The following is a 25,251-nucleotide window of genomic DNA, read 5'->3' on the forward strand; positions in this document are numbered from 1 at the left end:
AAAGTATTATACAGTACATACAGCAGGACAATACAGTCCCAGTACAAGCTACCAGCAGGCAGTAAATCATTTCAAAGCTTCATGTTACACCTGATTAACTACTTGGCTCCAGTACTGCAACCTATTCCAAGAATGCCTGCTTCAGCGTCGTTAAGAGTTGTCAGGGAATTTATGTCATCTGATGGCAAGTTACATAAAATAATGCCCCAGTGGATCGTTGAAGAGGCATTATTTGGCATGAGCTGAAGGAGCATGCACTTCACACCTGCAGGATCCTCTGGTGCTACCTGCTCCTTAAAAAGGGACTCCATGTCAACCTCTCATGTATGAGGAGAAATCACATCGTTTTGGTCCCAGCAGGATCACCTAATCCTGGATTACAACTCTGTCTGAATTACGCTTCATCACACGCATCCACAGTTTGATCACTCGTGAGTCAGTCCATCCTCTAGCTGCAATTAAATAAATTCCCCTGCAATTTTTCTTGATTCTGAAAAATGACTTAAAAAATACGTATCCTCATAAAATTGATGAACTTAACATTTTTCACTAAACACACAAGCCTGCCAGAGGACCAAACAGTGAAATCTTTACACTGCCTGAACACAAAGGAAACCCTGTTTCTCCAAGGTTCAAAACCAGTCCAGGCACCAAAGAGGCAAATTTCTAAAACGTCCTAAGGTCCGCAGCCTGCATTGCCTGTCAAACACGCAAGGTGCCATGAAAACCAGGTAACAACCCTTACCAAGTCTGAGTTTATCCAACCGTTGGGCAGAAAGACATAGCATTAACTGAGTGAGATGCAATACACCTTGGTCAAGAGTTGGAGTACTGTAAGTCAGCAAAAGAGTTTCTTAACTCTAAAATCCATTAGCTCTGGCTCTACGTGTGTAGCTTCTTCTACAGCCGTGCAGGAATTCAGACAGCAGAAAGCTGGAGGTCAATTTTAGCAGAAACACCCATGAACAAAGCAAGCTTTTCTACAGGGTCCTTCCCCCTTGCTAAGCTGGAAACCTGTACTATGGTATTTTAAAAGATGAACTGATCACCACCCGTTTCTTTAAATTACAATCTCACAAGTACTACCTTATCATTATTAGAAAATGCAGGTGATACTTCAAGCTTTACCTTGATTTCATGTACAGGTGAGTTTGTTTGCACTTCAGTCTCTCTGCAGGAAACTAACAGTAGTTTAGAGCACAGTAAAGGAAGCAATTTCTTGCCTTAAGCATACTGCAGCACATGGTAGGCTGAGCACCTGAATTCTTCCTCTTGCTCACTGAGCGAGGCAATTTCTTATTCTAAGTTATATCACAGATCACAGTAAAAGCCTGTCTTCTATAATTGAACAAGGAGCCTAATTAAAATAAGAACAAGTCTTCTAAAAATAACAGCAGAGCAGCCATCTCTGGACTGCAAACCTATTTGTCTGCCTTTCTGCTATATCATAATAGCATTTCCACAGCGACAGCTATCACAAGAAGAGTTACTGATGAATGGAAAGCCTGTTATTCACTCACCTTTTCCTGGAAGAGGACAACAAAAAGCCCTTCTGGTTTTTAGTATGGAGCAAGTCCCAGACTAAATACTAAGGTCATGGCAAAAGAGGTGTGTAAAATATATTAGGAATCCCGACACTGAAATACAAATTGCCCACAAACTGTAGCCATTTAAGGCAGAGGAGGGTACCTCAATGTCACCACTGTGCTGGCCTTCAGGAACAGGCACTTGTCAAACCGGGAGACAAGAAAGAAGGCACGTGCTCCCCAGCAGGGCATCAAGTGAGATGCAGGCACTGGGCAGCAGGGAATAGCAATTGCAAATGGAAACGCATGAAACAGCATCTGGGCAGGGACATCCAGGGAAGCATTTAATGCTGGGAGAAGTGTCTGGGGACAGGCTAGCTCAGGCCAGCTTTTCAGAGGACTTCTCTTTCTCAATCCTGAGCAGCGAGGGACTTGTCCTTTCAGAGGCACAGCATCAAGGGACGGGAGGTCTGGCAGGACTGTCTCTAGCTCTGAAGTTTTTGTATTCAAAACCTTGCAGCTGTTTAGCTGGGGAAGGAAGAAGGGTGGGCAGGAGGGGAGAAGCTGAGCCAATGCCGAGCTGGGTAGCAGTAACACAAGCACTCACAGGGTTTTAACAAACTGCTGTCCGAGATTCTGGGCGAGATGTGACCAAACAGCTGCGCTGCCATGACACGAGCCTCTGGGCACAGCGTACCAGTTCCTACACAAAGCACAAGATCTTGTTTGTGGCTAGAAGTCATGCTGACTGCTCAGCCAAGAGGTCACACCACAGAGGCACAGCTAGGTCTGGGAGGGAACACACCAGTTGCCACAGACATTCAGTTTCCCTTTGCAGAGCTCAGCGTCTTGAGTAGCCTTGATCCTTGCAGATTTGAGCTGAACATTTTAATCAGCTGTTTGGAGGTATATAAAATCAGTAAATTTGTTTATACCCAACTCATTATCTTCAACTGATCTTGTGTAATGGCAAGAAAAATCAGAGGTTCAGCCTAAACTACAGTAAGTTCAGGCCTTCAAAGGTCCAGCTGCAACTCAAAACCTGTGACTAAATCTAGCTGTATTCGTTGCCTTGCCCAACTACCTGCAAGCACAGAAGTGGAAGCAGTGATATCTGCCTCGACAGACTCGGTGACTAAGTGCAGGTATTACTTACAGGTAATTTTCTTTTCCTGGTCTTGCAAGTCTTTGCCCAGAGCATCAAATACCAAAGCCATGATGTCTTAACACCACCTTTCCTGTTGAGCTGTGCTCCACCGTTTCACCACAGCCTCCAAGTACTGTGCCCGCGGTAATTTGGTCCGCGAGAGGAATCTGTAAGACAAAATTGAACGGAAAGGGCTGCACTCCTTTTATAATCGATCCATGCAATTTCTAAATTGACTTTGAAAAATACACCAAATATACCCAGGGGAAATAAGCTTACCATGTGGATTGCTGCCTAAATCCATTATACAGATAGCACAGTGCATTTATTGTTGTGATGATTGAAAAGAAATGAGATTAGCAGGCTTCGCATAACATATTTAGTAAATCCAGCACTTCCCCTTCCACAACAGAGAGCTTAACATCGCCCAGAATTATAAAGACAGTATATCTTGGTTTTGTGTATCTTGGTTTTCCTAATTTTGAATTCCCTACTGAAAGGCTCTGGACACACACAGGACACGTGCCCTAGTAGATGGCTAACTACTCCTCTCATTTGGACATACCAGCAGATTTGTGACATTATTTCACTGCACAGATTTGTTGTAAGAAGTGATTCTACTTCAAACAGGACTGCCTCCTCATAAAAAGGCACGTACACTCAAGAGCAGCACAGAGAGATGAGTAAAGTGTTCCTTTGCCAGTATGATCAGGCTAGACCAATTCTTGCTGGGGAACAACAGAAAGCATTAAGCATTCGTGTGATGGTTGTTAGACTTCAGCAGCACAGCGGCGAGTTCTAGCATGTACTCTGAAATGGTATTTTACTACCTTCAAATCAGAAGCAGGATGAAATATCAGAGATATTAGCCCTGATTGCATTATTCGTCTACTGAAACTACACCTACAGTATTTCAGCACGACAACAATTTGCACTTGCATCATCTTTTCCCTTATTAAAACAAAAAATAACACATGTACAGCTTGACCGGTGTTTCTACAAGCAACTCTTGCTCAATTAAAATGATATATCCGACAGATTTGTGATACACCCTGTTTTGTCATGAAAGTATTCAATTGCATTTGATGAGCGTATGTAGGTGTCTGTTCATGAGTGAACTCCTGTTTTAAATGTATGTTCCAGAGGTATTTTATATATAGGCAAGGGCAGCAGGGAGGAAGCAGGAAAAACTGAAATGTTTTTGTTAAAATTGCACAGAAGAGATTAGAAGGTTAGGGACAAGAAAAGAGCTTATTTCAACACTAGTCTTAGAAGGATTTTAATCCGTATTTTTTGTACGTTTTAGCTTTTTAAGGCTTGAAATCCATGCGATAGAATCACAGAGTAGAAACTGCAGTGTGAACACAAAAACAACAGCAAGTAAAAAATCTGTAAGGTTTTCTCCTAGTTACCTATATGCCTGTAAACAACCCATGTGAACACTTCTAGTATTAAGCCTCCCTAACAGTAACTGGCTGGAGTGATCTCACCTGCATTTCCTTGGTTTGCTGCGTATCACATCCCTGCACATGAGTGTCAGCAGAAGTACTGGTTGTCCCCCAGCAGCATTCCCATCTGAAAACAACAAGCACTTTACAAGCAGGACAATGCACTTGCAAGATGGACGTAACTACTTGTGTGGTACAGGTGAAGAAACGGAGGCACAGAAAGCAAAACTTGTTGCTCTTCTGGGCTTTGCCACACACACACACAGAGCTGGAGAAGCAGCCGAGTAATGTGACTACTGTTTCAAACGCTGATCATTGTTCCGCTGTCATCTTTTATTCCTCCTTCTCCATTTCTAGTGCTCGCCAACAGCACGCCCGTTTACCTCCAGATCATACGCCCTTGGGGTGAGAGGTGCATACAATGTTCAGCAAGATTAAGTCAAAGCCTCTAAGCACCATCGCTACGCACACAGTCACAGTAGTAACAGTCTAACTCTGGCTACGGGCTGAGTGGGAATGAACAATTGCAAGGGGGGCTTTTATTGTAATAAGGCCCATAATATATTAATTTGATACACCTATTCTGCATAATCTTGTACAAACCCATCCACCATATGCAGTCATCATGTTCTTCTCCTGGTCAAGCAAGTATCTGAGACTAAGACGGACAAAAACTTAAAATGATAAAAAATGAACCATCATTAGAAAAGTCTCTTGGATGACAATACCAAATTGCTGAAGCAGACCACAGAACAAATAAAACACGTTCCTGCACTGAGGAAACACTGCTGTGATCTGGCAGGTACCACGACACACAAACCTGAACCAAGTGGGCTTCTGCAGTTTGACTCTGGACTTTGCTCCTGGGCCACATGAAGGGCCTTTTCCAGCCAGCACTCTTTTCTACCTTGGTGATCTCAGGCAACGAAGCTTCGATGCTTGAAAACAAAAGCATTCACGCTATTCAAATGTGACCACCTCCGAGCCACCACACAACTCCCACAACAGTACATAACCTCCTGTCGTGCGAGAACCTCGATAAATCTACCAGCGCTTGTATCTCTTCAGACCGATGAAACAGGAAAAGCAATCAGACAGTGGTATGCTTTACTGTCCCCTCGTTATAGTCTGCTGAATTTGGGGATTCACTTCATAGTTTTTTCCCCTCTGAATGCTAACAGACATGTCACAAAGACCACAGATTCCCCGATTTACACAGGCTCAAGAGAAACAAAAAATGCAGTAGACCAAGTAATGTAAAGGCGCTTGTTTTCGGCAGATCTGCAAAACATTTCATGAACTGATTCTTGCCATCTTCAGATAGGCAAAGAAGTCTGAGTTCTCAAAAACCGCACTAGTTGCCGTATGGTTTTGCTCAGTTTTCTTTTGAAGATGCCTAACATACGGGAGGATTTACATCAGAGGTGCCCCCCGGCTGTGCCACCTCTCCCAGCAAAAGGGGAGCGTGACACACGGCTTAGGCAAAACCCCTCCGCTGCCTGCTTTTTTACAGGGCTTCGAAGAAACAAGCTGCAGACCAGGTCCCAAGCTACAGCCTTCAATAGCATCACACCTTCCAGCATGGATCTGACCGCTGTGTTCAGAGACAGCTTTATGTTCTTTCCTCAGCAGCGGAAGCTCTCACTGTCTCTACTTATATATATAGAGAGAGAGATGGCTTGTGCAACAAAGTTTGAAAAAATATACCACAAAAGATATTAGCACGAGTTGAACTGAGAACCTCTTGTTCAGTTCTCAGAGGAATCAGTGGTTTCTTTCTGACGGGAGATAACGCTAGCGGTGCAGGTTATCTGTGCCGCCGCAGCTACTGGAGCAGCGCTTCTCAGCCTCTGGGTCAAAGTAGGTCACAAACCCCCGGCAGCAGTTTGCAAAACAGCCTATACACAAAGTAAGGTTTTCCCAAAATAAGCATACATTTGTAGGTATGGGAAGAACTAAACAGAAACCAGCACTGGAAAAAAATACGGTAATTCACAGGCTTCTCATCTACAACCAAAAAAATGTAGGCAAGGTACTGTGGCAGCACTCCACAATGCACCTGTGATTTTGTTGATGTTTTTTGTTTTGTTTTGTTTTGTTTTTTACCTAGAGGAGCTTCGCAATGCTCAGATTTCTTCCAACACGTTTAAGAAGACATTTGATTTACTAAAAAACACACCCGAGGAGCACTGATCTAGACGGCCTCATCTCACCCTCAGGGTATCCTGACTGGGAGTCTAATAGTCTCAGATTCTCACCAGACAGATCGTGGGGATCGTAAACTAGAGGTGAGAGGAAGAAAGTTGGTATCATGGGTTTCCACCCATGCTGGTTTTAGGATCAATGACGCAATCTGTTCAAAGAGCAACCCTTTATTCCATGTTCAAAACGTTGAGAGATGTGAAAAATACCTGTCATTACATAGTAAAAGCAATAAGTGAGTCAGAGAATGTTAGAAAAAAGTGATTTGTGGCTTGGATTTTAAGAGCACCTCATTTTTGATTCAAGACAAGATCGTAAACACACACTTAAAACAAAATCTGGGTGGCATCTGGGAGCTGGGCTAAGGAGCACAGTCCTTGGAACTGCTGCCAGTCTTTAACACCCCTAGACTATGTGGGTGTCTGAGTTATGCCATCGAAGCTGTGCCACCCTTGCCCAGCTTTGTTCAGCATCTTGCTGCCCATTTTACCCCTTACCCCATTCTGATTCAGGACTCTCCAAAATTTGGCAAGAGCCCCGGTGTGCTGTAACCCACAGCGCGAGCTCCAACAGCACACAACACGCAGCAGTCACCGGGAGGAATTCCTGCCCCGGACATCACCCTCCCCTTCACATCCAGGTGTCGTTTTGCAAATCGATCGGTATTTAGGGCATGTACAGGACTCAAGGACCGGAGTTTGACTCCCTTTCCGTACTGTGGGAGTCCAGACATCCTCTCTCTTTTCTCCTCTCCCAGCAGACGCCTGTAATCCTGAAACTGCAGGCTGCTCACGGTATTGCAGACGGGTACTTTCTCCCACACTGACGCTGCGCCACCTCACCCTGACCAGGAATGAAAGCACGGACTCGCCCAACCACAAAGGCCCCCAGCTCTTGCTGGGAAGGCGTTGATTCCTGCTCCACGTACCCCAGAGGTGGTAACCGCTTCGCACGCAGCACAGCGCCCTTGGACTCTGACGACGGAGTGCCTGAATAACCAGACCACAGTGAATCAGCACGCTTTCTCCCTGAACCTCACATCTGTTTCTGCAGGAGAAATAGGAGAACACGCTCCCCACCCCACAGGAGCCTCATCACCAAAGCACCTACGGGGAAGGCGTGAGGTGCAGGTTCGAAGGACTTCAGGCTGAAGAAAGAATTGAGCTTTGCTTTGACCTACGACCTTTGGTGGCTACAGGCTGCTTTCATCTTCACTAGCATTTCCCCCAATGTCAGCGAGCTCTAGAAACCACCCTTCTCCTTGTGAAGACAAGGGAATAAAGCAAGTTTTGATCGCACCCATAGAACAACTTCCTGCGCTGAATTTTCACACGCGGTCTTTAGCTCTCATTTTTGACTCTTGTACCACCAAACGCTTCCATTGTCTGCTAGTGAAAATAGCTAGTTTTCGTTTCTGGTACGAACCAATCATACTGAAAATTGACTCATACTGAAAATTTTGAAACAAGCTAGAAAAAAACTTGGAAAATTCAGAACTTATAATGATTTTCAAAATAAATCCAGAATCATGATATGCTCATCCATCTCTCTTGTCCTTCCCCACCACCATAGGAATTGCGCTAAGTGAGGAACATGACAGCTTGCAATTAACCTTCCCAGGCATAGCCGGGGCCCTTACAGTGTGCTAAGCAGCTGAGATCCAGGCATATATATATATATATATAAAAGAAAAAGTGAGCCCCAGCTATTTGTTACAGGAGGCTTGAGATGAATAAAAGGATCAAAGCAAATACCACTTTCAGACAGCCTAGAAGGAAAACAATGAAATGGGCACATGATTGCCATCCTCCTCGTGAGAACCAACAACACAATTAAGGTCAACTGTACAACCGCTACCAATGTGGTTTTTTTTCTTATTGCCTAGCCAAGGAGAAAACCGACATCAGTTCTGAAGATGTGTGTTTTCTTATATAAATAGAATAAATAGATAAGGTTCAGAGAGTAGCATAAATCAAAAGGTTCTTTTGGCACCATCAGAGTTAAAAACTCGAGCTTGAATATGGAATATTTCAAATATTATCAGGCAGAAATAATCAAACTTTGGTTTAATTGCTCCCTTTGTGAAAGGGCTTTATTAAATTAATTAACCAAGTTATCTCCTCTGAGTATGATCCATTACTAATTCTAAAATTATTGATCTTTGTATTTGGAAGTTGCTGTTCAGCACCAAATTGCTTTCTGCAATTAGCATATACTAGCAAGCTTAATAAAACTCAAGGACTCCTCTAAGGTCCTAAGAGACTGTAAAATGAAAATATTCGTAAGTGTGCTCAGAAATTACCATTATGCACAGTCATCTTGATCCTAGGTAGGGAAGGCAGTAACAACTTCAGTAACTATTGACAGCATGAGTCCCAAGTGAGCTTACTATGAACAATTCTCTTTTCTCTTGTCAACACTGCCTTTCATGCTAATCAAGTTGCATCACCAAGACATTCTCCTTTTTGCCCTCCAAGTTACATCTCACAGGAACATCCGTACAGAAACGCAGCACTGCCCAAATCACATTAATATTGCATTCCTTTCTCACACTCGACTTTGGAAAACAGTAATCACAAAGCCCTCAACTTCTGTGCAAACAAAAGTGATCATCGCCAATTGACAAGAAAGCTGTTGTACAGAATAAGGAAAAAGCTTCCCGAGATGCCACAGACTTCACTAAATGTAATAGTCTACTAAAACAATACTACTAGAATTCCTAAAAATCTACAGAACTCAAAACCAAAAAAGGAAACTTGAGTTTAAAGTGATTGAGGAAAAGCAAAAGTTAAACTTGCATGAAATCACTCAGGAGAGGGAAGGGTTAAAGCAATCTTATATATTAAATTAAAATTAATAAAATTCCCAGCTCAGTGGAAGCCAATTTCAATTTTCTATAATTCCTGACTCGTCACCATTATCTACATAACTAGTTAATTTTGATTTTTTTTTTTTTCTAGCTGGTATGATTTTGAATTTGGGTAAGATAAATATTTTTACTTCAAACAGATGTATACATCTGCACATACGGCTTATTCATTACGGGAAGCTGGAAAACAAAATTTTCAGCAATTGATAACCACCCTCCCCCCCCAAAAAAAAAAAAAAAATTAAAAAACTATTTTCTAAGCATGACAATCATTCTTTTAGCTACACACAGAGCTAAGAGATCTCATGCACAGCTTGTTGGAACATGCAACTTCAACATTGCTGTTGCTGTCTTTTTCTCCAAACAGAGGACAGTAAGGGATGTGACCTGCACGCATGACTTCTGATTTATGCTGTGCTGACAAGGAGGAACTACACTGCCAGCAAGACAATTTCTCATGATTACAGTGTTTACTGGTCTCACTGAGACCAGAAGTCCTTGTTCCGAATACAAGAAGAAAAACTATGAAGAGTTCAGATCCAAGACATAAAGCATGTACAGCATGCTCAAGCTAAACATCTCTTTTATGTAAAAGATAGATGACACACTCTAATTAAAGGTTAGTCAAGGAGTATAATGACCAGAGGCCAAACACAAGACTTTATAATCTTGATTACAGGTTGGTCCAACGGATCAAAGTAACAAATTGGCTCAGTATTCCTAGAAACAACTTTGTGAACTTTTGATTAGAAGATTACCATGTCCAGAATTACTTCTCCATTATCTGAGACCTTTTCAAGAGCCCACACAATTTAGACGCTTGCTTCTTACTCTTTTACTGGTGCTGAAACACCGACCAAGGGGAACAAAACACTGTGCAGTAACAATTAAATTTGACCTACCGCACTGAATGAGGGCTTGAACCTTTCACCGGCCAGTTCCCACCCGTGCTCCTAGCCACCTCCACCCCAGGGCTGAAGCCTCACCGTGCTGTTGTGTCTGGATGCCCCTCCAGACATTCCCTCCCACCCCAGGGCTGCCCCAGGCTTTTTACCTCTGCCCCGTGCTCCACAAGCGCAGTGTCAGCCTGTCCTTCCTCGTCCGTGTGCCTGGTGGGTCTCCCCTGCCGAGGGGCAGCCAGCAGAGCCCACCACCCCTGGTCCCAGGCCGTCCTGGAGCACCTGCCTCCTGCACAGCCTCCTCGGGGTTAGCACAGCCATAATTGCCGCCTGGCTCGAGCCAGCTCCTCCACGATCCTACTCCAGCACAGTTACTGTTCAGGGAGCCTGACCACTCATCCGCCCCCTCCTCTTAAACAGTGCTTCAGCCACCTTCTCCACAGCACCTTCCGTTTCTCTTCCCCGTTACCTGCAGGGACTCGTTCCTCACATGCTCCAACCTCCTCCTGTCACCTGCCTCAGCTTTTCTCATCCAGGCCCTCCTCACAGCCCCAGAAGGGAACCTCTGCGCACCCACCCCTCTGTCAGCCTCAGAGCTCACCTCACCTCGCTGCAATGCAACCAGCGACTCCACTCGTTTTCCTGCAAAGCCTGCACCCCGCGCGGAGGAGATCCCCCACAGCCCTCGCTGAGGGAGATCCCCCGCACCCCTGGCTGAGGTGAGCCCCCCCTGCACCCCTCGCTGAGGAGATCCCCCCCTTGCACCCTTCACTGAGGAGATCCCCCCCTTGCACCCTTCACTGAGAGGATGTGGGGGGGATCCCCCTGCACCTTTGACTGAGGAGATCCCCCTGCACCCCTCACTGAGGGGATCTCCCCTGCACCCTTCTGCCTCCCCAGCCTTGCCTCACACCCGCCTGGCTGGCTCCACAGCCGTCCCCATCGTGGCCACCATCCTGGCTTCCCCACAGCATGTGCCACAGAGCGGGGTGAGGATGGAGGAACCCTCCTCCTGGACACTGATCTCTGAACCTCAGCTGAGAAACCTCATTACCCTAGTTTTGGGGAATGACACTTGAACTGATTCTTTTTCTCACCGGCTCCTGAAGCAAACCTGAATAGGTACTGGCACCAGATAGCAAGCAGCACATCATCATCTTAATAGCAACCACTGCATCATAAAGCTGCTTTTCTAGGTTAGTAGAGAGGGCCAAGCAAAAATCAGAGGGGCTGGATCCCTGTTACTGTTTTATGTTACTGGGGTGGCATGAACCTGTCTTCTTACCATTATGGATATCAGTTATGAAAGGATGCTTAGAAAATAAGTACTTAATCCAAAAGGAAAATAAATAGCCATCAATATTTATTTAAAGGATGAAGAAAAAGTGTGGTGCAATAGTTCCCCCTACTGACAGCCTGAAATTAAATTACTAGTAAATGTTATTTCCTGGGCGGTCCTCACATTGCTGAGTGCCCCAGTGTTGCACCTACGCGAGCCTACTGGTACACTATAAACCATGTAAAAATCAGCCACCTTAGAAAAACAAGTAGAGAAACACGTAGAGAAACAAGTCTGAGAAAACTCCAGTTGATCCCTCAGATCATTTATCACGTCTGCAAAATGACAATATGCAGTCTCACAGCAAGAGGATTATAACGTGTGCGTGAATGTATGTATTCTGAATGAAACACTGGGATATCCACGAGCGCAAAAGCACAGGAACACAGGTAAAGTGCTGCTGAATCTCCTCTTGTGTGTATGACGCATTTAGGTCTGAGCAGGGACTTGTCAAACTGAAAAAGCTAATGTGATTTTGTACACTGATCATTTAATAAAAAAAAACTGAAGAAAATGCTCTGGTATGTTATAGCCTTGAAAAAGGTAATGGACAAATATGCAACAGTACAACGCAAAAGGACATTAAATACAGAGACTGCTGAAGTATGCACTTTTATAAATCAGGATTTTGCAGAGGTCTGTTCTGACCCTGGCTCTCAAAATGCAAATGCACATGAAAAAAAAAAATTCTAAATGCTATTAAAGAAAATACCTGATCTCATTTCAAGCGCATATATGGTGAAGATGACGTCTACCAGCAGATCTGGAAGTTACCTATGTATCAGAGATTCTCACATCACTTTCAATTCTCCCTCTGCTCTGTCTGGAAAATGTAATTAGACATCAACAGTGACACGCGCCTTCCTTTTAACTACATCTCCTGCACCTGGCTTTCTCACTTGAACAAGGTTTCATGTTCCTCCCAGCACAGAGCGTAATACCGCTCCATCAGCTCACTGGCACTTCCTGAGAGCGTGGCTTTTGTTCGGTATTTGTACAGCCTGGCACTGAGAAGCCTTGCTCGTGACTGGGGTTTCTGGTAACACACAATGTAACAAATAAAATAATAATTGCTCAAAAGGATCCTCTTTAGGGCAGACTGCAGCTGCTTTGTGTGACATCAAAGACTCGATCCTACCATTCAAGCTCTGTGCTGAGGTAAGACAGATTTGAAATTGTCATAATTTAGCATCTGCCATTTGCTTTGGTTTTAGCAACAATGCACCTGATGTTACAGAGATCCTTTTTTCCACTAGTGTATTTATTGAGAGAGAAAAAATACTTGCCTGTTGTCATCACCCTTTTATAATAATATTTACTGATAGGGCTGATGTCAGGTTGTTAACTCTTTAGGACAGGGACCGAGCCTTTTATCTCGGAGAGAAGCTCCCGCATCTCAGGCACTGCCTGAAACAAGAAGCACCAGCAGCCGCTGCAGGAAGTCGCAGCATGCAGCATTTCCATGCCGTACCACCAAACTCCTCTCAGGGCTGTCCTCAGCCTTTTAACTAGCGTTAATTGCAAAAGCTGGCTAGCAAAGTTCGCGTGCCAGAAAGCTGGTGGCCTCCTGATCCCAGCGGAGAGGGAGAAGCCTGGCTCCCTGGGAGCACAACAGGCCCCAGCCCTCTGCCTTCCATGCAGGCTCGGGCACCACAGTAAAAATTGGAGATTTTTTAATTTTGGGGTAAATAACCTTCTTCTGGCCATTTCCTAAGTAAGTGCCGGAGCCGTGTCCCATCACCTAACCCAGAGCGGTACGGTGACTGCTGCGTGGCCACGCTGCTCGCCGCGTTTTGTAGCCCAGCCACGACTCTCGCTCCCGTCCCGCTCCCCGGGGCGGCGAGGGCGCAGCTGACGCACAGGAAAAGCCGCCGGGACGGGGCTGGGGCGGCATAAAGCACGGGGCAGGCGGCAGACACGCCTGGGGACGCCGCCTGCAGCAGGGCTCGACTGGGGACCGCTCGCACAGGCAAGTGGGGGCATCTTGGGGGGGGGTTCTCCGTCTGGTTGTCTGTCCGGCTGTCCATCCACCCCAAACGCATCTTCGAAACGCCTCGTGCCCAGGGGATGTGTGGTGCTGAAGGCAGTGAATGGAGGGGTGTCTTTTACTTCAGCCTGGGGGGCTCACAGGCCTGGGGGTCCCCACCACCAGGGGTAAGCTGGGCACCCAGCTCCTCCTGCGGCCTCCGTGCCGCTCTGTCAGGGCACAAATGCGAAGTTTCTCTGCCAGAGAGACTGCGGGGAACGTACCTTGCATTGGTACAGATCATAGTTCTAGATACAGGCTCACAGATAAAACCAGAAGTACCTGAACGAGCACCTCTCAGCACTAAAAGTGAAAGAGAGTTGTGCCACCAATATTTCACGTTGTGCATTTCAGCCAGATGCCTCCAGGGCAGATCCAAAACAAACAATAGGTATTCCGAGCTTTTCAGCTTTTAGTGTGACTCCCAGGAAGAGGAGAAGGTAGGACAGGGTGTGTTGTATTAAGCGTGTTACAAAAATCCCATGTACAAACCAGACTCATCCTTTGCCGGCGTGGATGCATGCGAGTATCCCTGCACGTTACGTAGAAGGCCTCAGGAGGCTGCAGCCTGCACAAGGTCTTGCTTCTTTTCCTTTAGATAACCGTACTGAGTTCTTACTAAGATCTTTAGGATATCACAGCCACCATAATTCACAATTACGAAATTGCAATAAAAACCCTCACTGAAAGTGAGCAGGCTTGCGAATCTTACTTTTCTTTTTTTTTTTTTTTTTCCTGAATGTGTGCTATTACTACACCACGATTTTGTTTTTTGGATGTATCTCAAGAAATACAGTCTGGGGTTCTTGGTAATTACCAGCGTAGCAATAAAGAGAGGAAAGCACTCCTGTATATTATTCCTTCTCAGCAATTTAAAGCAACAAAGTAAATGTTTGGGCAGTATTTTTCCCCTAGTTAATGGAAGTAATAAAGAGGAGGGGAACGGCATTGGGCACGTTTCCACAGATGGTACACAGCGTCCTTCATAATGCACACGGAGTCATCGCATCCAGCCTTAGTTAAGGAGAAACTAAAGCTTGTCACTTTTACTTTTCATGAGTAAGTACTCAAGTCTGTTACACCTTGAGATACCTCATCCTGCTGTTGTTATTTTTCTCCTTCTGACTTAAGAAAAAGCAACATAAAAAAAAAAAACTATATTAAATGTTATGATTCATAAATGGAAATGGGAAAGCTGTTTATAAAAAGGTCAACTTTTTATAAAAATGTCAATTTTGATGAAATCTCATCTTTTTTCAGGAAAAAAAAAATCTATCAGAAGTGTTCAAATAAAACACTGACCTACTGCAATGCAATCTTTAATCCATGATGCTGGATTTTACGTAGTTTGTTAGCATGAACAAAGATAATAAAGGAGCAGATAATCTCTGGTGCAGGATCAGGGTAGGGCAGAGTTCACATGAGGGCCAAGATACCAGGGCATGCCCTAGGGTGTCCCCCTTATCTACTTACCCATAATGGCCCATGACCAACACTGCTGCAGATTTTTTCTGCAGCCACCACATCTAGAATTACAACCTGGCACAGTCTGCCCCGCGACAACGTTTTATCTCTCTGTGCGCTACATCTGTTTATCTCAGCGCATCCCTCGGTACTATAGAGAAGATCTGATAGTGCTGGAAGGACCGCGAGGTATAGGCATGAGTGCTGACACAAGCACACTGCCAGTGGTACCCTTCAGAGCAACCTTCAGGCTTCTTTAGTGCACTGTGGGCTAAAGCAGGAAACCAGTTTCTACTTTTTTTCATTTGAGCTTATTCCCCTTCTGCTTTTGGCCGGGCTTTTCAGCACCAAAAAAAATCATAATGAAAATTCTGTTCTCACCAGTTGGATTAATGATGATGTGGTGCAACCCTGGAGCACAAAGAGGTCACGTGCACCCAAGTGGAGAAAGAGTCACAGAATCTGAGATGTCTACTTCTGCTCACCCAAACAATCTCTTTAGTGCATGGAGAGGTGGATATTCAAAACAACTCAACCCACCTAAAATCTGGAACAACCAAGCTTCTGTCTCCAGTATCTCAGTAAACAGTCAAAAGCTAACTGGGATAGATATTCCAGTCAAGAATTTCAGAGCCTGTCATTGGGTGTCATCCAGCCTGTCATTGGGTGTCATCAAGCCTGTCATCCAGCTTGTCTTTTAGTTTTCATAGGGCTTTACCTTTCCCAAGCTTTTTTTTATTTTTTATTTTTTCAACATCAAATCTCAGAATTCTATGCCAGTTAAAAATGGAAAACATCAATAAATTAGGTTGCAAAATAAGCAAAATAAGCAAAAATAAGCAAAACCAGACAGAAGACATGGGGCTCTAGGAACAGCACAACATCAGGCGGTGGTATGAATTCACAGATAAGAGCAAATTCTATGCTTTTACTAACATTTCATAAAAATAGTTTTACCTGGATTTGAAGCATACAATCCTAAGCTACTCCTATGGAAAGAGATGCTATGTAAATCTCCTTATTTCATAAGTATCGTACAGTAACCCAAAACATTTGCATTACGGAAGAAAGTTGGTAGAGGTTCCCATTCAGGTTTAAGAGCTAAAACTTCTAATGGTTTTCCTTGCTTTTCTTCCTCTTCCCTTTAACTGACCAGCTTTAGCCAGGTAATGTCCATTTTGAAAGACAGAGGATAATTAGGAATATTTAAGTATGTAATAAAGAACTGCAATGAAAATTTGGATTATTAATACACCAAATATACAACTTCCAATGTCAAACATGTTTCATCATTTCTTTTGCAGTATGTCCCAATGGAGCCAAGTTCAACAACTGGAAATAAAGTTTTTGGAGCAAGTAGACCAGTTCTATGATGATAACTTTCCCATGGAAATCCGCCATCTACTGGCACAATGGATAGAAAGCCAAGATTGGTAGGGATAATTTTTTTTCGCTCTCTTATCATTTTAGTCATAAACATTTTTTTTTGCTTATCGAGTAGATTTTAGGGCGCTCATTTGTGAACTGAGCAGGCATCTGCACCTCAAGAATAGTATTCCACTCATTATGGATTTAGCTTGTTGAGCTAGCGTTACACTTCACTTATTTGAGGGATTCAGTGTCAGTGAACTCCTGATAAAGCTGCCAAGTTCTTCTTAATTTATTCAATAACAACTGTACGTATTTTATATGTGATGGATGTGCTTATCTTAAACCACGGAATAAAATTATTTCCTATGCTTATTCCTAATAAACTACCACATACTACGGGAAAGATAAGAGTATTTTTGAAGAGAAGTTCTGAACATAATTGGGTTTTCTGCATGTGTCGAAATAATGATTCTAATGAAAAGCACCATTTTACCATATTTAAAGGTTAACGTAAGTATATATGTATCAACATTCTAGATTGGATGCACTTTCTTAGAGCACAGTTTTCTGTCCCTTACAGCTTTAAATTTAAGAAACGTCTGGAAGTGAGTTTTCATTCCTAAACAAAATCCCGCAAAAATTGTCTAGCAAATTAACGGTATTAAAGGTTTTTCATAAAATAAATAATAAATAAATAAGGGCAAGTCAGATTTCAATGGAAATGTTATTAATTTGCCTCTTGCAGCACAAAATTATTCAACTTGTCCAAACCAGCTAATTGCAGGAACAGTTTTCTAGAAGGTGAATTTATGCACAAATCTGGATGAAATTCACTCATTTTAAGAAAATCCAGAACTAGATACTAAACAAAGTTGATATTAGTAGTACCAGTAAGACAAGTTTTGTCTTACTCTTAGTTTGACAAGCTAATTCCCCAAGGCTATTGGAGGACTATTGGAAAGATCTGCTAAGGAATGTAATATTTCCTCACGGTTTATAACATACAATGCTTACGTGCCTATGGGAACATGGGAAACATTAAAATCCCCTGTTTGCCAGATTTAGCAGTCATATCTCAAACAGGCATCTGCCATTTGGGGAGCAAGGAGAGAGTGCCCTAAGGACAAGGATGCCATGCAATCCAAAGCTTATCTTCCTCTGTTCTGCTCACTAATGTTATTGCCCATCATGTAACGAGCTGTTCCACAAAGAGCAGAACTAGTAAAGCCTGTTCTCTCATGTATTCGTGTCCTTTGTCCCCTACATACCCTTCACCAGTAGCTTCAGAGTCTTCTTGTATCCCCAAATAGTTTGGCCAGGCGAAGGCTCATCTGGTGCCTGGTGTGAAGATATATATCTGCTGACTGGCCATCTGGCTGTTGCCTCCTGGAGCAAGTTATTACTGCCATTTTCCTCAGTGGAGGCATTCATTTGGATTCCTCTCCTCTACCAACCTGCCAGTTTTCTGGGAAATTCATACAAGCATCACCTCTTTTGGACTGCAAGCCCCCTGTCAACTTTGGCTGAAAGTGGGCAGCAACTTCAGAAATTATATGTGTGACTGACAGACTGAGAGTGACAGCATGCATACGCCTCATTTCCTCCGGGAAGCAGGCTAAAAATGTTTAAATATTCACTGGAACCGAGACTAGAAAACCCTGGTTGTCTCCCCTCTGGCTGACTCTGTAGCCTGGGCTTAGAACATCCGCTGCCTTTATAGCTGCGTATCTAGGTGAATATAAATTAAAGGATCATAAAAATCAATTATTTACATAGCTCTAACTATATGCAAGTCACTATGTATCTAAAGCGGTTTTTTACAGCTTTAATTTCTCAATGGATTAGAAATTTCTGTAAAGGTGGTTTGGCACTTCTTATAACATTTTTGAAATGCACGTTTCTCAATCGTCTTTTCTCTAGGGAGGCCGCATCCAACAATGAAGCAATGGCAATGATCCTTTTACAGAATTTGCTAATACAAGTGGATGAGCAGCTAGACCGGGTTTCACAAGAGAAGAACCTTCTTTTGATACACAACCTGAAGAGGATCAGGAAGCTGCTTCAGGTAGGTTGTTACTTCAGATAACAAACTGCACACGCTTACTGGTTTCTGAAGGCACTGTCCAACCTCTGCTGAGTGCGGCTGGTACCTGCGAACAGCTCAGAGCTGTCCTGCCCCCCATAGACTCCCAGAAGCTATGGGAAGACCAAGCTGACAATAGTTCCGCTGTCAGTTACCTTGTGGGCAAATAGTTCATATTTTTAAGGCATGCTGCTGAGATGCAACAATGCTGTGACCTTGTAGCTCAATGCATACCTGTGTCTCACTCAGCTCTTCAGAATAAGATTGCATAGTGCTTATAGAAGTCAGTGTTTGTTACAAATGTAAGCACTAACTTTACAGACAAGTACACGGAACTATGATTAGCTGTGACTATCTCAGGAATAAAAATGTGTATTTCAGGATTAACAAAACAGCACCCTGAAAAATGATCCGCACTTGCTATTTTACGCTTAACTGGGATTATTTATTAGGAATGGCTTAAAGGATTTTCCATTAGGCTTCTACAGAGTGATATTTATTTTGATTGACTGCATGATTCTCTAATAATTGTTTATTTAAAGCAAGAATTCTCAGAGTTCCACCTCATTAGTCACCTACTTCCTGACATCTATGTGTCTTCTGCATAAAACAGATACACATCTGAGTCTAATGAAAGTTTGGGGTTTTTTCTCTTCTTTCATGGTGTTTTCCATAAGTACTTCAATGAAAATAGTACCACTTACAAAATATTTTCTTTATTTTATATGAATATATTGGTCTGGAAAATCTGAAGATGACTGTGTCAATTATTCTGGTCTCTTTATGGCTGCGTGTCTTTCTATTCTATATCCCTAATGGTGGCCTCTAAAAAAGGTGACAATATTTCCACGGCTACCACTTTTTGTTCCGGTGTTATGCAAGCAGTTTCATGTAACTTGAAACTAAAGTTCTCTATTTCTTTTCTGGTTTGTGTGGCAGCATTAAATCTCATTTCAGTGCTGCTCAAACAACAGATTTACTTAACTGCTTTTGGAGTTGACTGCAGAGAGGCTACTGCTTTTATTTCTGTCATGGTCTTAGCAGACTTTGCCACAGCAGGGCTGAGTCAGAACTCCGTCACCTTATTAAAAGTATTCTCTCACAGCGGCATACACATAGAAGGAGCACTTCAGGACACTGAAAAAAGCACTTGTATTCTTGCAGATTGCACTTTTATGATTCTACCATCACCACATGCATATGCATGGGGATTGGTATGTATTTACATACAGGCTCTAACAAATGAAAGTCTCTCACTGTTCCTACCTTGCCTCATACCATTTATTTTATTCTAAAATTTTACCAAGACTTAAGGTGGCAACTCTGCAGCCTCCGTGAAATTCAGCATACTGAGACAAGGCATCAGGCCCTGGATGCATACCCAGGAGTCAGTCTGTAAATGGCCAGAATGAAAACCAAGTCCTGTAAGCCCCATTTTAGCAAGCTTTCTCAGGCAGCAACAACATCTCTGCTCCACTGGATCACAAAGGTTGGTAGGTTAACAGTCTAAAGTAATATGAACTTCCTGAGAGGACATCAGTGATGCTGAAACTACACTACTAATTAACAAGGACCACACTGAGGTTTGCAGTAAAATGTTTCCAAGTGAGCAAAAAATACAACAGCTCTTCTCCCTGTGAAGTTGGCCCTTCACCGCTGTATAATTTCTCCATTATATCAAGACAAGTCATGTCTATTTAGATGAAGAGCTACTCGTTCCGTTTCAAAATGCACGTGCATCCTAGCAGGCACCGAACATCACTTTCCCTATTAGAGCTTTTCCTGGTTTCTTATGACCTTTATCATGCGCAGTTTGTGATTAGTTTGTGATTATAAACTTGCAGTTCGAGCTAGTTTGTGAGAGCTTCATGAGACAGCACCAGAAAAGGTGCCTGAAGTATACAGCGCACTGCCATAACCCCGTTCGTCCACCTAGAGAAAGGGAGGCTGGAATGGCAAGCTGTAAAATTAGAGATTTTCCACCAAGCTTGATGGGAGGAAGGACTGGCTTCCTGAATAGCAGAGGAAGCTATGCCTGTAAACATCTTTTCATTTCTGGTGACTCTGTGAACATTTTGGTTTGATCTTCTCTGAAGGTTAGTTAACATGATCCCACCTTTATCTCTGCTCTCTAGCGCAAGCACTTCTTTGAAATTTCACAGTTCACTCCTCTTCCTTCCCTTCTACACCACACACACGGGCATACAGACACATGTGCAACACACACAAAGCTGTCCAACCTCAGTACAGGATCTGAATGCAATGTTAATTATTTTGAGCCAATTATATGTGGCGTGTCAAGGCAGATAACGCGGGAAACCAGCAGTTATCGCTATGTGCGCAGAGTAGTAAGTTGAGCTATGGTTTAGGTTCCCAAACACTACAATAACAATGATAATAAAACAATTACAAATGCAGTACGCTCAAAAAGAATTCTGCAGTTCTTGAAAAAAAAAATAAAAAATGGGGTTAATGTCAAATTAATAACACAACCAGGTCATTAGTGAAGGGCAGCCTCAGAAGGGGAAATAACAGACCCTACAAATGGCTTGTGTGGCTGCTTTCTAGACAGCACGGGAATTGCTAGTTACCACCACCACAGCCAAGCACAGCCAGTCTAAAGTTCTGCTGGGATTCACTTTTATCGTCAAACAGAGAAAAAGTTCTGAGCTCCACCTGAAATGTCTTTATGCAAACATCTTAGTTATTCAGTGGGATTAAGGAAAGAAGGAAGGGAAGAAGCAAGAACTTGCCTGCCTGATACTTGCAGTGTAAAGTTTTTTGACGAATTTCGGGAGTTGTGAAGTGCAAAGAGCTGTTAGCAGAAAGAGATGCCTGCCTAGCACTCTTGCTTTTAGGTCACAAGAGCCATCCCTTTTCTTTTAGCATTACAGAAATAGCTATGGAGCATGACATTTCTGCTCAGACTGCTGACATTTCCAGAATTATCTTGATGCAGAAAGAAGCATTGACCAGGAAACACGCAATCTGAAAAAGTTACAAGCACTTGACAAAGCACTGAGCATCTCAGCTAAGCTTACTGCTAGCTCCCGATAATTTGCTTCTCTATCCACTTCTTTCTTTTTTGAAATGTCGCTTCTTGACACTAATCTGGTATAAACGCACGTATTATATTAAAATCAGGATCAGTGCTTTAGGTTAAAATCCTTCATACTCCTGTATTATTCTTCCTGCAGTCACTAGATGGGATTCATTCTTACAGCAGAGCAGTCTTTTGTTGCGGAGCTCTTCAGCAGATGACAGTAGAGCACAGCTGCTTGCTGAGGTTAAATTCCCTGTCCCTCCTCCTCCAGGAGCCCTGCTCCCACGAGCAGCAGCACTGTGAAGAGCTGAGGAGAGAAAACGTTTGGAGGGGGGAAACTCTGCCTGTGCTTCTTTCTCCTGCTTAAAGCCTAGATGGAGACAAGCAAAGCAGATTAGTCCCAAGGACGTGTTTTGTGCTGTTGCTATGACAGCAGAAAGTAAAGGGCAGATGTTAAGCCGAGAAGAGCTGCCTTTCACTTCTAGGAACAAAATTTCAGATGCAACAGTCTGCAAGACCTTAGCCTACGAACAATTACATCTTGGCTTTATGAAGATTGTGTCTCAGAAATGACTATGCCTGCCCCTGATGTAAGCTTCTTTACAACACACAAATAGATTTAGCGACCAAAGAGACTGGCAAAATTACGGAGACTCGTTTAGGGCAGAAACTGTGCATGTTGCTGACTCACAGGCTAAAACCCTTGATTAGTGAGGGCAGCAGGGCTGCAGTGTCCCTGGGGGGGGGGGCAAGGCAAGGCACTGGGAAGCTCCCAGTAGCCTGGAAATCTGCGATGGCCACTGCTTTCCTGGTGCCTCACCAGCCCACCTAGGGATGTGTGTAGGTCTCTGAGTTATCCAGGCATTTCTCACCTCAGAACTCCTCGTGTCCTTGCTTTTTCTCCCAGTGGAGCTGGAAATTTGGCTTGGCTCCCTGAGCCACGCTTGAGCTACCAGAATCTTCAGAGACACAGCCAGGCTGTGCCTTGCAATGGGTGCGTGACAATGACACCAGGAGAAAGCAGGAATTCCCAGAATCGTCCCGCTCGTAATTGCAGCTCATCTTCATGCTCTGGTCTCAAGATAACTCTTGAAAGAAATCCCTTCTCATTAACGGCAACAGGCATCTGTGTCTCACCACTGTTTATGACATTCAGGGGAAAATCGGATTACATAAATCTTTTATACAAGTGAAATAACTGATTTCAGGACGAGGAAGGAAGCCTACGTTGCTCATTTACCATCGAACTCTGAGCTAATGAGGGTACGGCACGCTCTAGGGAACATTTTGCTGTGAACGATGTATATTCATGATTTTCATTTAATATTCACGGCAGAGTCTCAGGTATCGGTGAACTTCACACACTCACCAGCCCCGCTAGAGCCTGAGATGAGGGGAGGGCAGGCAAAGGGGGGATCCTGCCCGGGTAAGCGTGCCTGTGTGCACACCGTCAGCAGCCTGGGGGCTGCTTGCAAAGAGAGAGGTCAGACAGATTCACCTCATTTGCTGGTTCCCACCAACCAATTATATCAAAATGAACTTTTGGAAGCACTGTGAATCCAGGAAGTAATACTTCAGTTATACGTGGTCCTACTACACAGCCCTACTTTTTACGGGATAATCTGGAATAGCATCTTTAGCTATCTCCTGTCGTCTTAACCAACACATCTTAACCTTACGGCATGTCTTTCCATGTAAAACTCACCCTACGTGAATTTTCTAAGTAGAACAAACAGCACCTTGCTTTCCATGCTGTTACTTACACCAGTAACACCGCAGTGTGTTCTTGCTCCTGCTTCAGTTTCTCGGTTACAGTGCACAGCTCGTTTCCATCTGTACGCAGAGCCGAACATCCTCGTGCTTCTCCGGGCAGAACTAACGTGAACATATAAAGGTTTTTATTTCAGTTCAGGTGACTGTTTCCACGAGTCACTCTGCCAGAAAGGAAAAGCATGAGAGATCCTAACATCACTGATTCTGGTGCATCAAAGAAAATTGACAAAAAAAAAAAAAAAAAAGCATTAGATCTGAAATAGGATATTCCGGTTGATATTTAACAAATATTTCTAATAAGCACTGTGATGAGAAACAGTTGCAAAGACTGGAAACAAAGCTATTGATGTTTAAGTTGCAGTTTCCTGTTAAGGCTTAGAACTGGGTGAGAATGGAACAAAATAGACAAAGTTTCTAACACAGCACAGGAAAAAAAAAAAAAAAAAATTAAATGTTATTTACATGCAATTTAGTGCTCGTGTAACCTGCCAGAGCAGCAAAGCAACAAATTATAGTAGAAAACGTGCTCTGAACCAGTGCATTCTGCTAATACAATTGAAATGACTTTTCATATTAGCACCTTGTCCCCAGTGAGTTTCCAAGTTCCACCATTAAAGCCGCTTACAAAAAATGTTGGCCTACAAGTGGGAAACCCTGGACAGAAGGCCACATGCTCACCAGCCAACCCTCTGCTATTAGTGATTGCAGGCTAGCTGCTGGGTACCAGCCAGGAAGGGTTTTGTAAGAGGATGCTAACATAAGACTGAAAGAAGCTCTTACTAGAAGGAAAGTATTTTTACGTTCCTTTTGTAGACCGGTTTGCTTTTGTAGAATGAATAAGAGTTAGCTTACACGCAGAGGTTAAAAACAAAACAAAAAACAAAAGCCGCAGGCAAATGAACTAAACCTCTCGTGCTCTTCGCTCATTCTGGAGTTGTGAGGGCCCAGCTGCAGACAAACATCTGCCCCAGAGACTAGGTAATAGTACTCAGGTCTCTGTGACCAGAAGGTGGAGGGAGGGGAAATAAAAACCAGACCTCTCTCCCCCTCCTGGTTGCCCTCTTTTGCTGGGAACATGGCACTTTTTTTGATCTTATTTTGAAACACATTTCATTTCACTATGTTGCATTGCTACATTATTCATCTGACGGGTTATGATGAGACCTATAGCCACATGTTTTCTGTAGCCACCCCCCAGCTGCTTAGAAATCTGCTGCTCCTGTAGAGCCTTCCTTGGCTCTTTTTAGTGTTCTGTCGGTTGAGGGGAACTTCGTGGAGTTTGGGGGCAAACTAGGGGGTGGACAGAAAATATATAAATAAATGAAAAGACCTCTGCCTTCACAACTTTGCCAACTTTTGCCTTGGTTGCTTACACCCCATAAATATTTATGATCTTCTGGAAGTTGTGAGTTACACTGTACGAGAAAAGCAGAAGTACAGCATCGCAGAGTTATGTTTTCGAACTTCCCACACATCACAGGAGTTGTCTAAAAGAACGAGGTTGCCTTTAGAGTTCTCGTAGGTATTTTGAAAGGGGGAGGGGAAATCTAAAAATAAGAGCAGAACACTCTAAATAGTTCGTGTCACAAGTACTTCCTCTTAAAGACCTACATAAAAACAGAGTCGTCTTATTAGAAAAAGATTTTTAGTAACAACAGTAACTGTTTAAATGCAGGGTTTCAAAAAATATATATATAAATTAAATTAAATTAAATTAAAAACCAACCCAGGTGCTTTACAAAGAGAGGGTTAGTCCTTGCAGTACGCTGAGATAGGTGTTCCACTACTGTCTCCGTTACACTTTCTGCCTGGATGCATAAACAAACCCAGAAAATCAATCAAGGCAAAATGTTGTTTGTCACATTTGAAGGTGAAAACGGGAAATAAGCGTGCATGGTTATGCCTTCCCACCCACACAGTTCTTTTTGCAACACACAAATATACCAAGTTGTTTTTTTTTTCTAACAAAAATAAAACGATAGGCAAAAGGTTTTTTTTTTTTTCTTTCCCTCTGTTTTTTTCATTACATGAAAGATGAGATATCTGCTTATCTAGAAAGAT

At 43.3% G+C, this 25,251-nt stretch overlaps 1 protein-coding gene and 1 long non-coding RNA gene across 4 annotated transcripts in view; one reads left to right on the forward strand and one right to left on the reverse strand.

Moving 5' to 3' along the window:
* Positions 1-598: 598 nt before the first annotated feature.
* On the reverse strand, positions 599-10,202 carry LOC118169543. Its single transcript, XR_004752185.1, has 3 exons — positions 10,095-10,202; positions 2,683-2,840; positions 599-699 (listed from the first exon to the last, which is right to left on the reverse strand). It is a non-coding gene; the product is annotated as an uncharacterized LOC118169543 (long non-coding RNA).
* Positions 10,203-12,420: 2,218 nt separating this feature from the next.
* The window catches only part of STAT4 (signal transducer and activator of transcription 4), a 41,002-nt gene continuing 28,171 nt past the window's right edge, over positions 12,421-25,251 (forward strand). Inside the window, exons 1-3 of one of the 3 annotated variants that reach the window (XM_035330867.1) lie at positions 12,421-12,588; positions 16,225-16,353; positions 18,212-18,356. In XM_035330867.1, coding sequence (XP_035186758.1) covers positions 16,226-16,353; positions 18,212-18,356 — 273 coding nt within the window. In that variant the 5' untranslated portion in view covers positions 12,421-12,588; position 16,225. Of the gene's footprint in view, positions 12,589-12,967; positions 13,400-16,224; positions 16,354-18,211; positions 18,357-25,251 lie in introns of those variants that run through there. The other 2 variants (XM_035330868.1, XM_035330866.1) reach the window with 2 other exon arrangements.

The sequence above is a fragment of the Oxyura jamaicensis genome, chromosome 7 (genome assembly GCF_011077185.1).
Source record: "Oxyura jamaicensis isolate SHBP4307 breed ruddy duck chromosome 7, BPBGC_Ojam_1.0, whole genome shotgun sequence".
NCBI classification, from domain to species: domain Eukaryota; kingdom Metazoa; phylum Chordata; class Aves; order Anseriformes; family Anatidae; genus Oxyura; species Oxyura jamaicensis.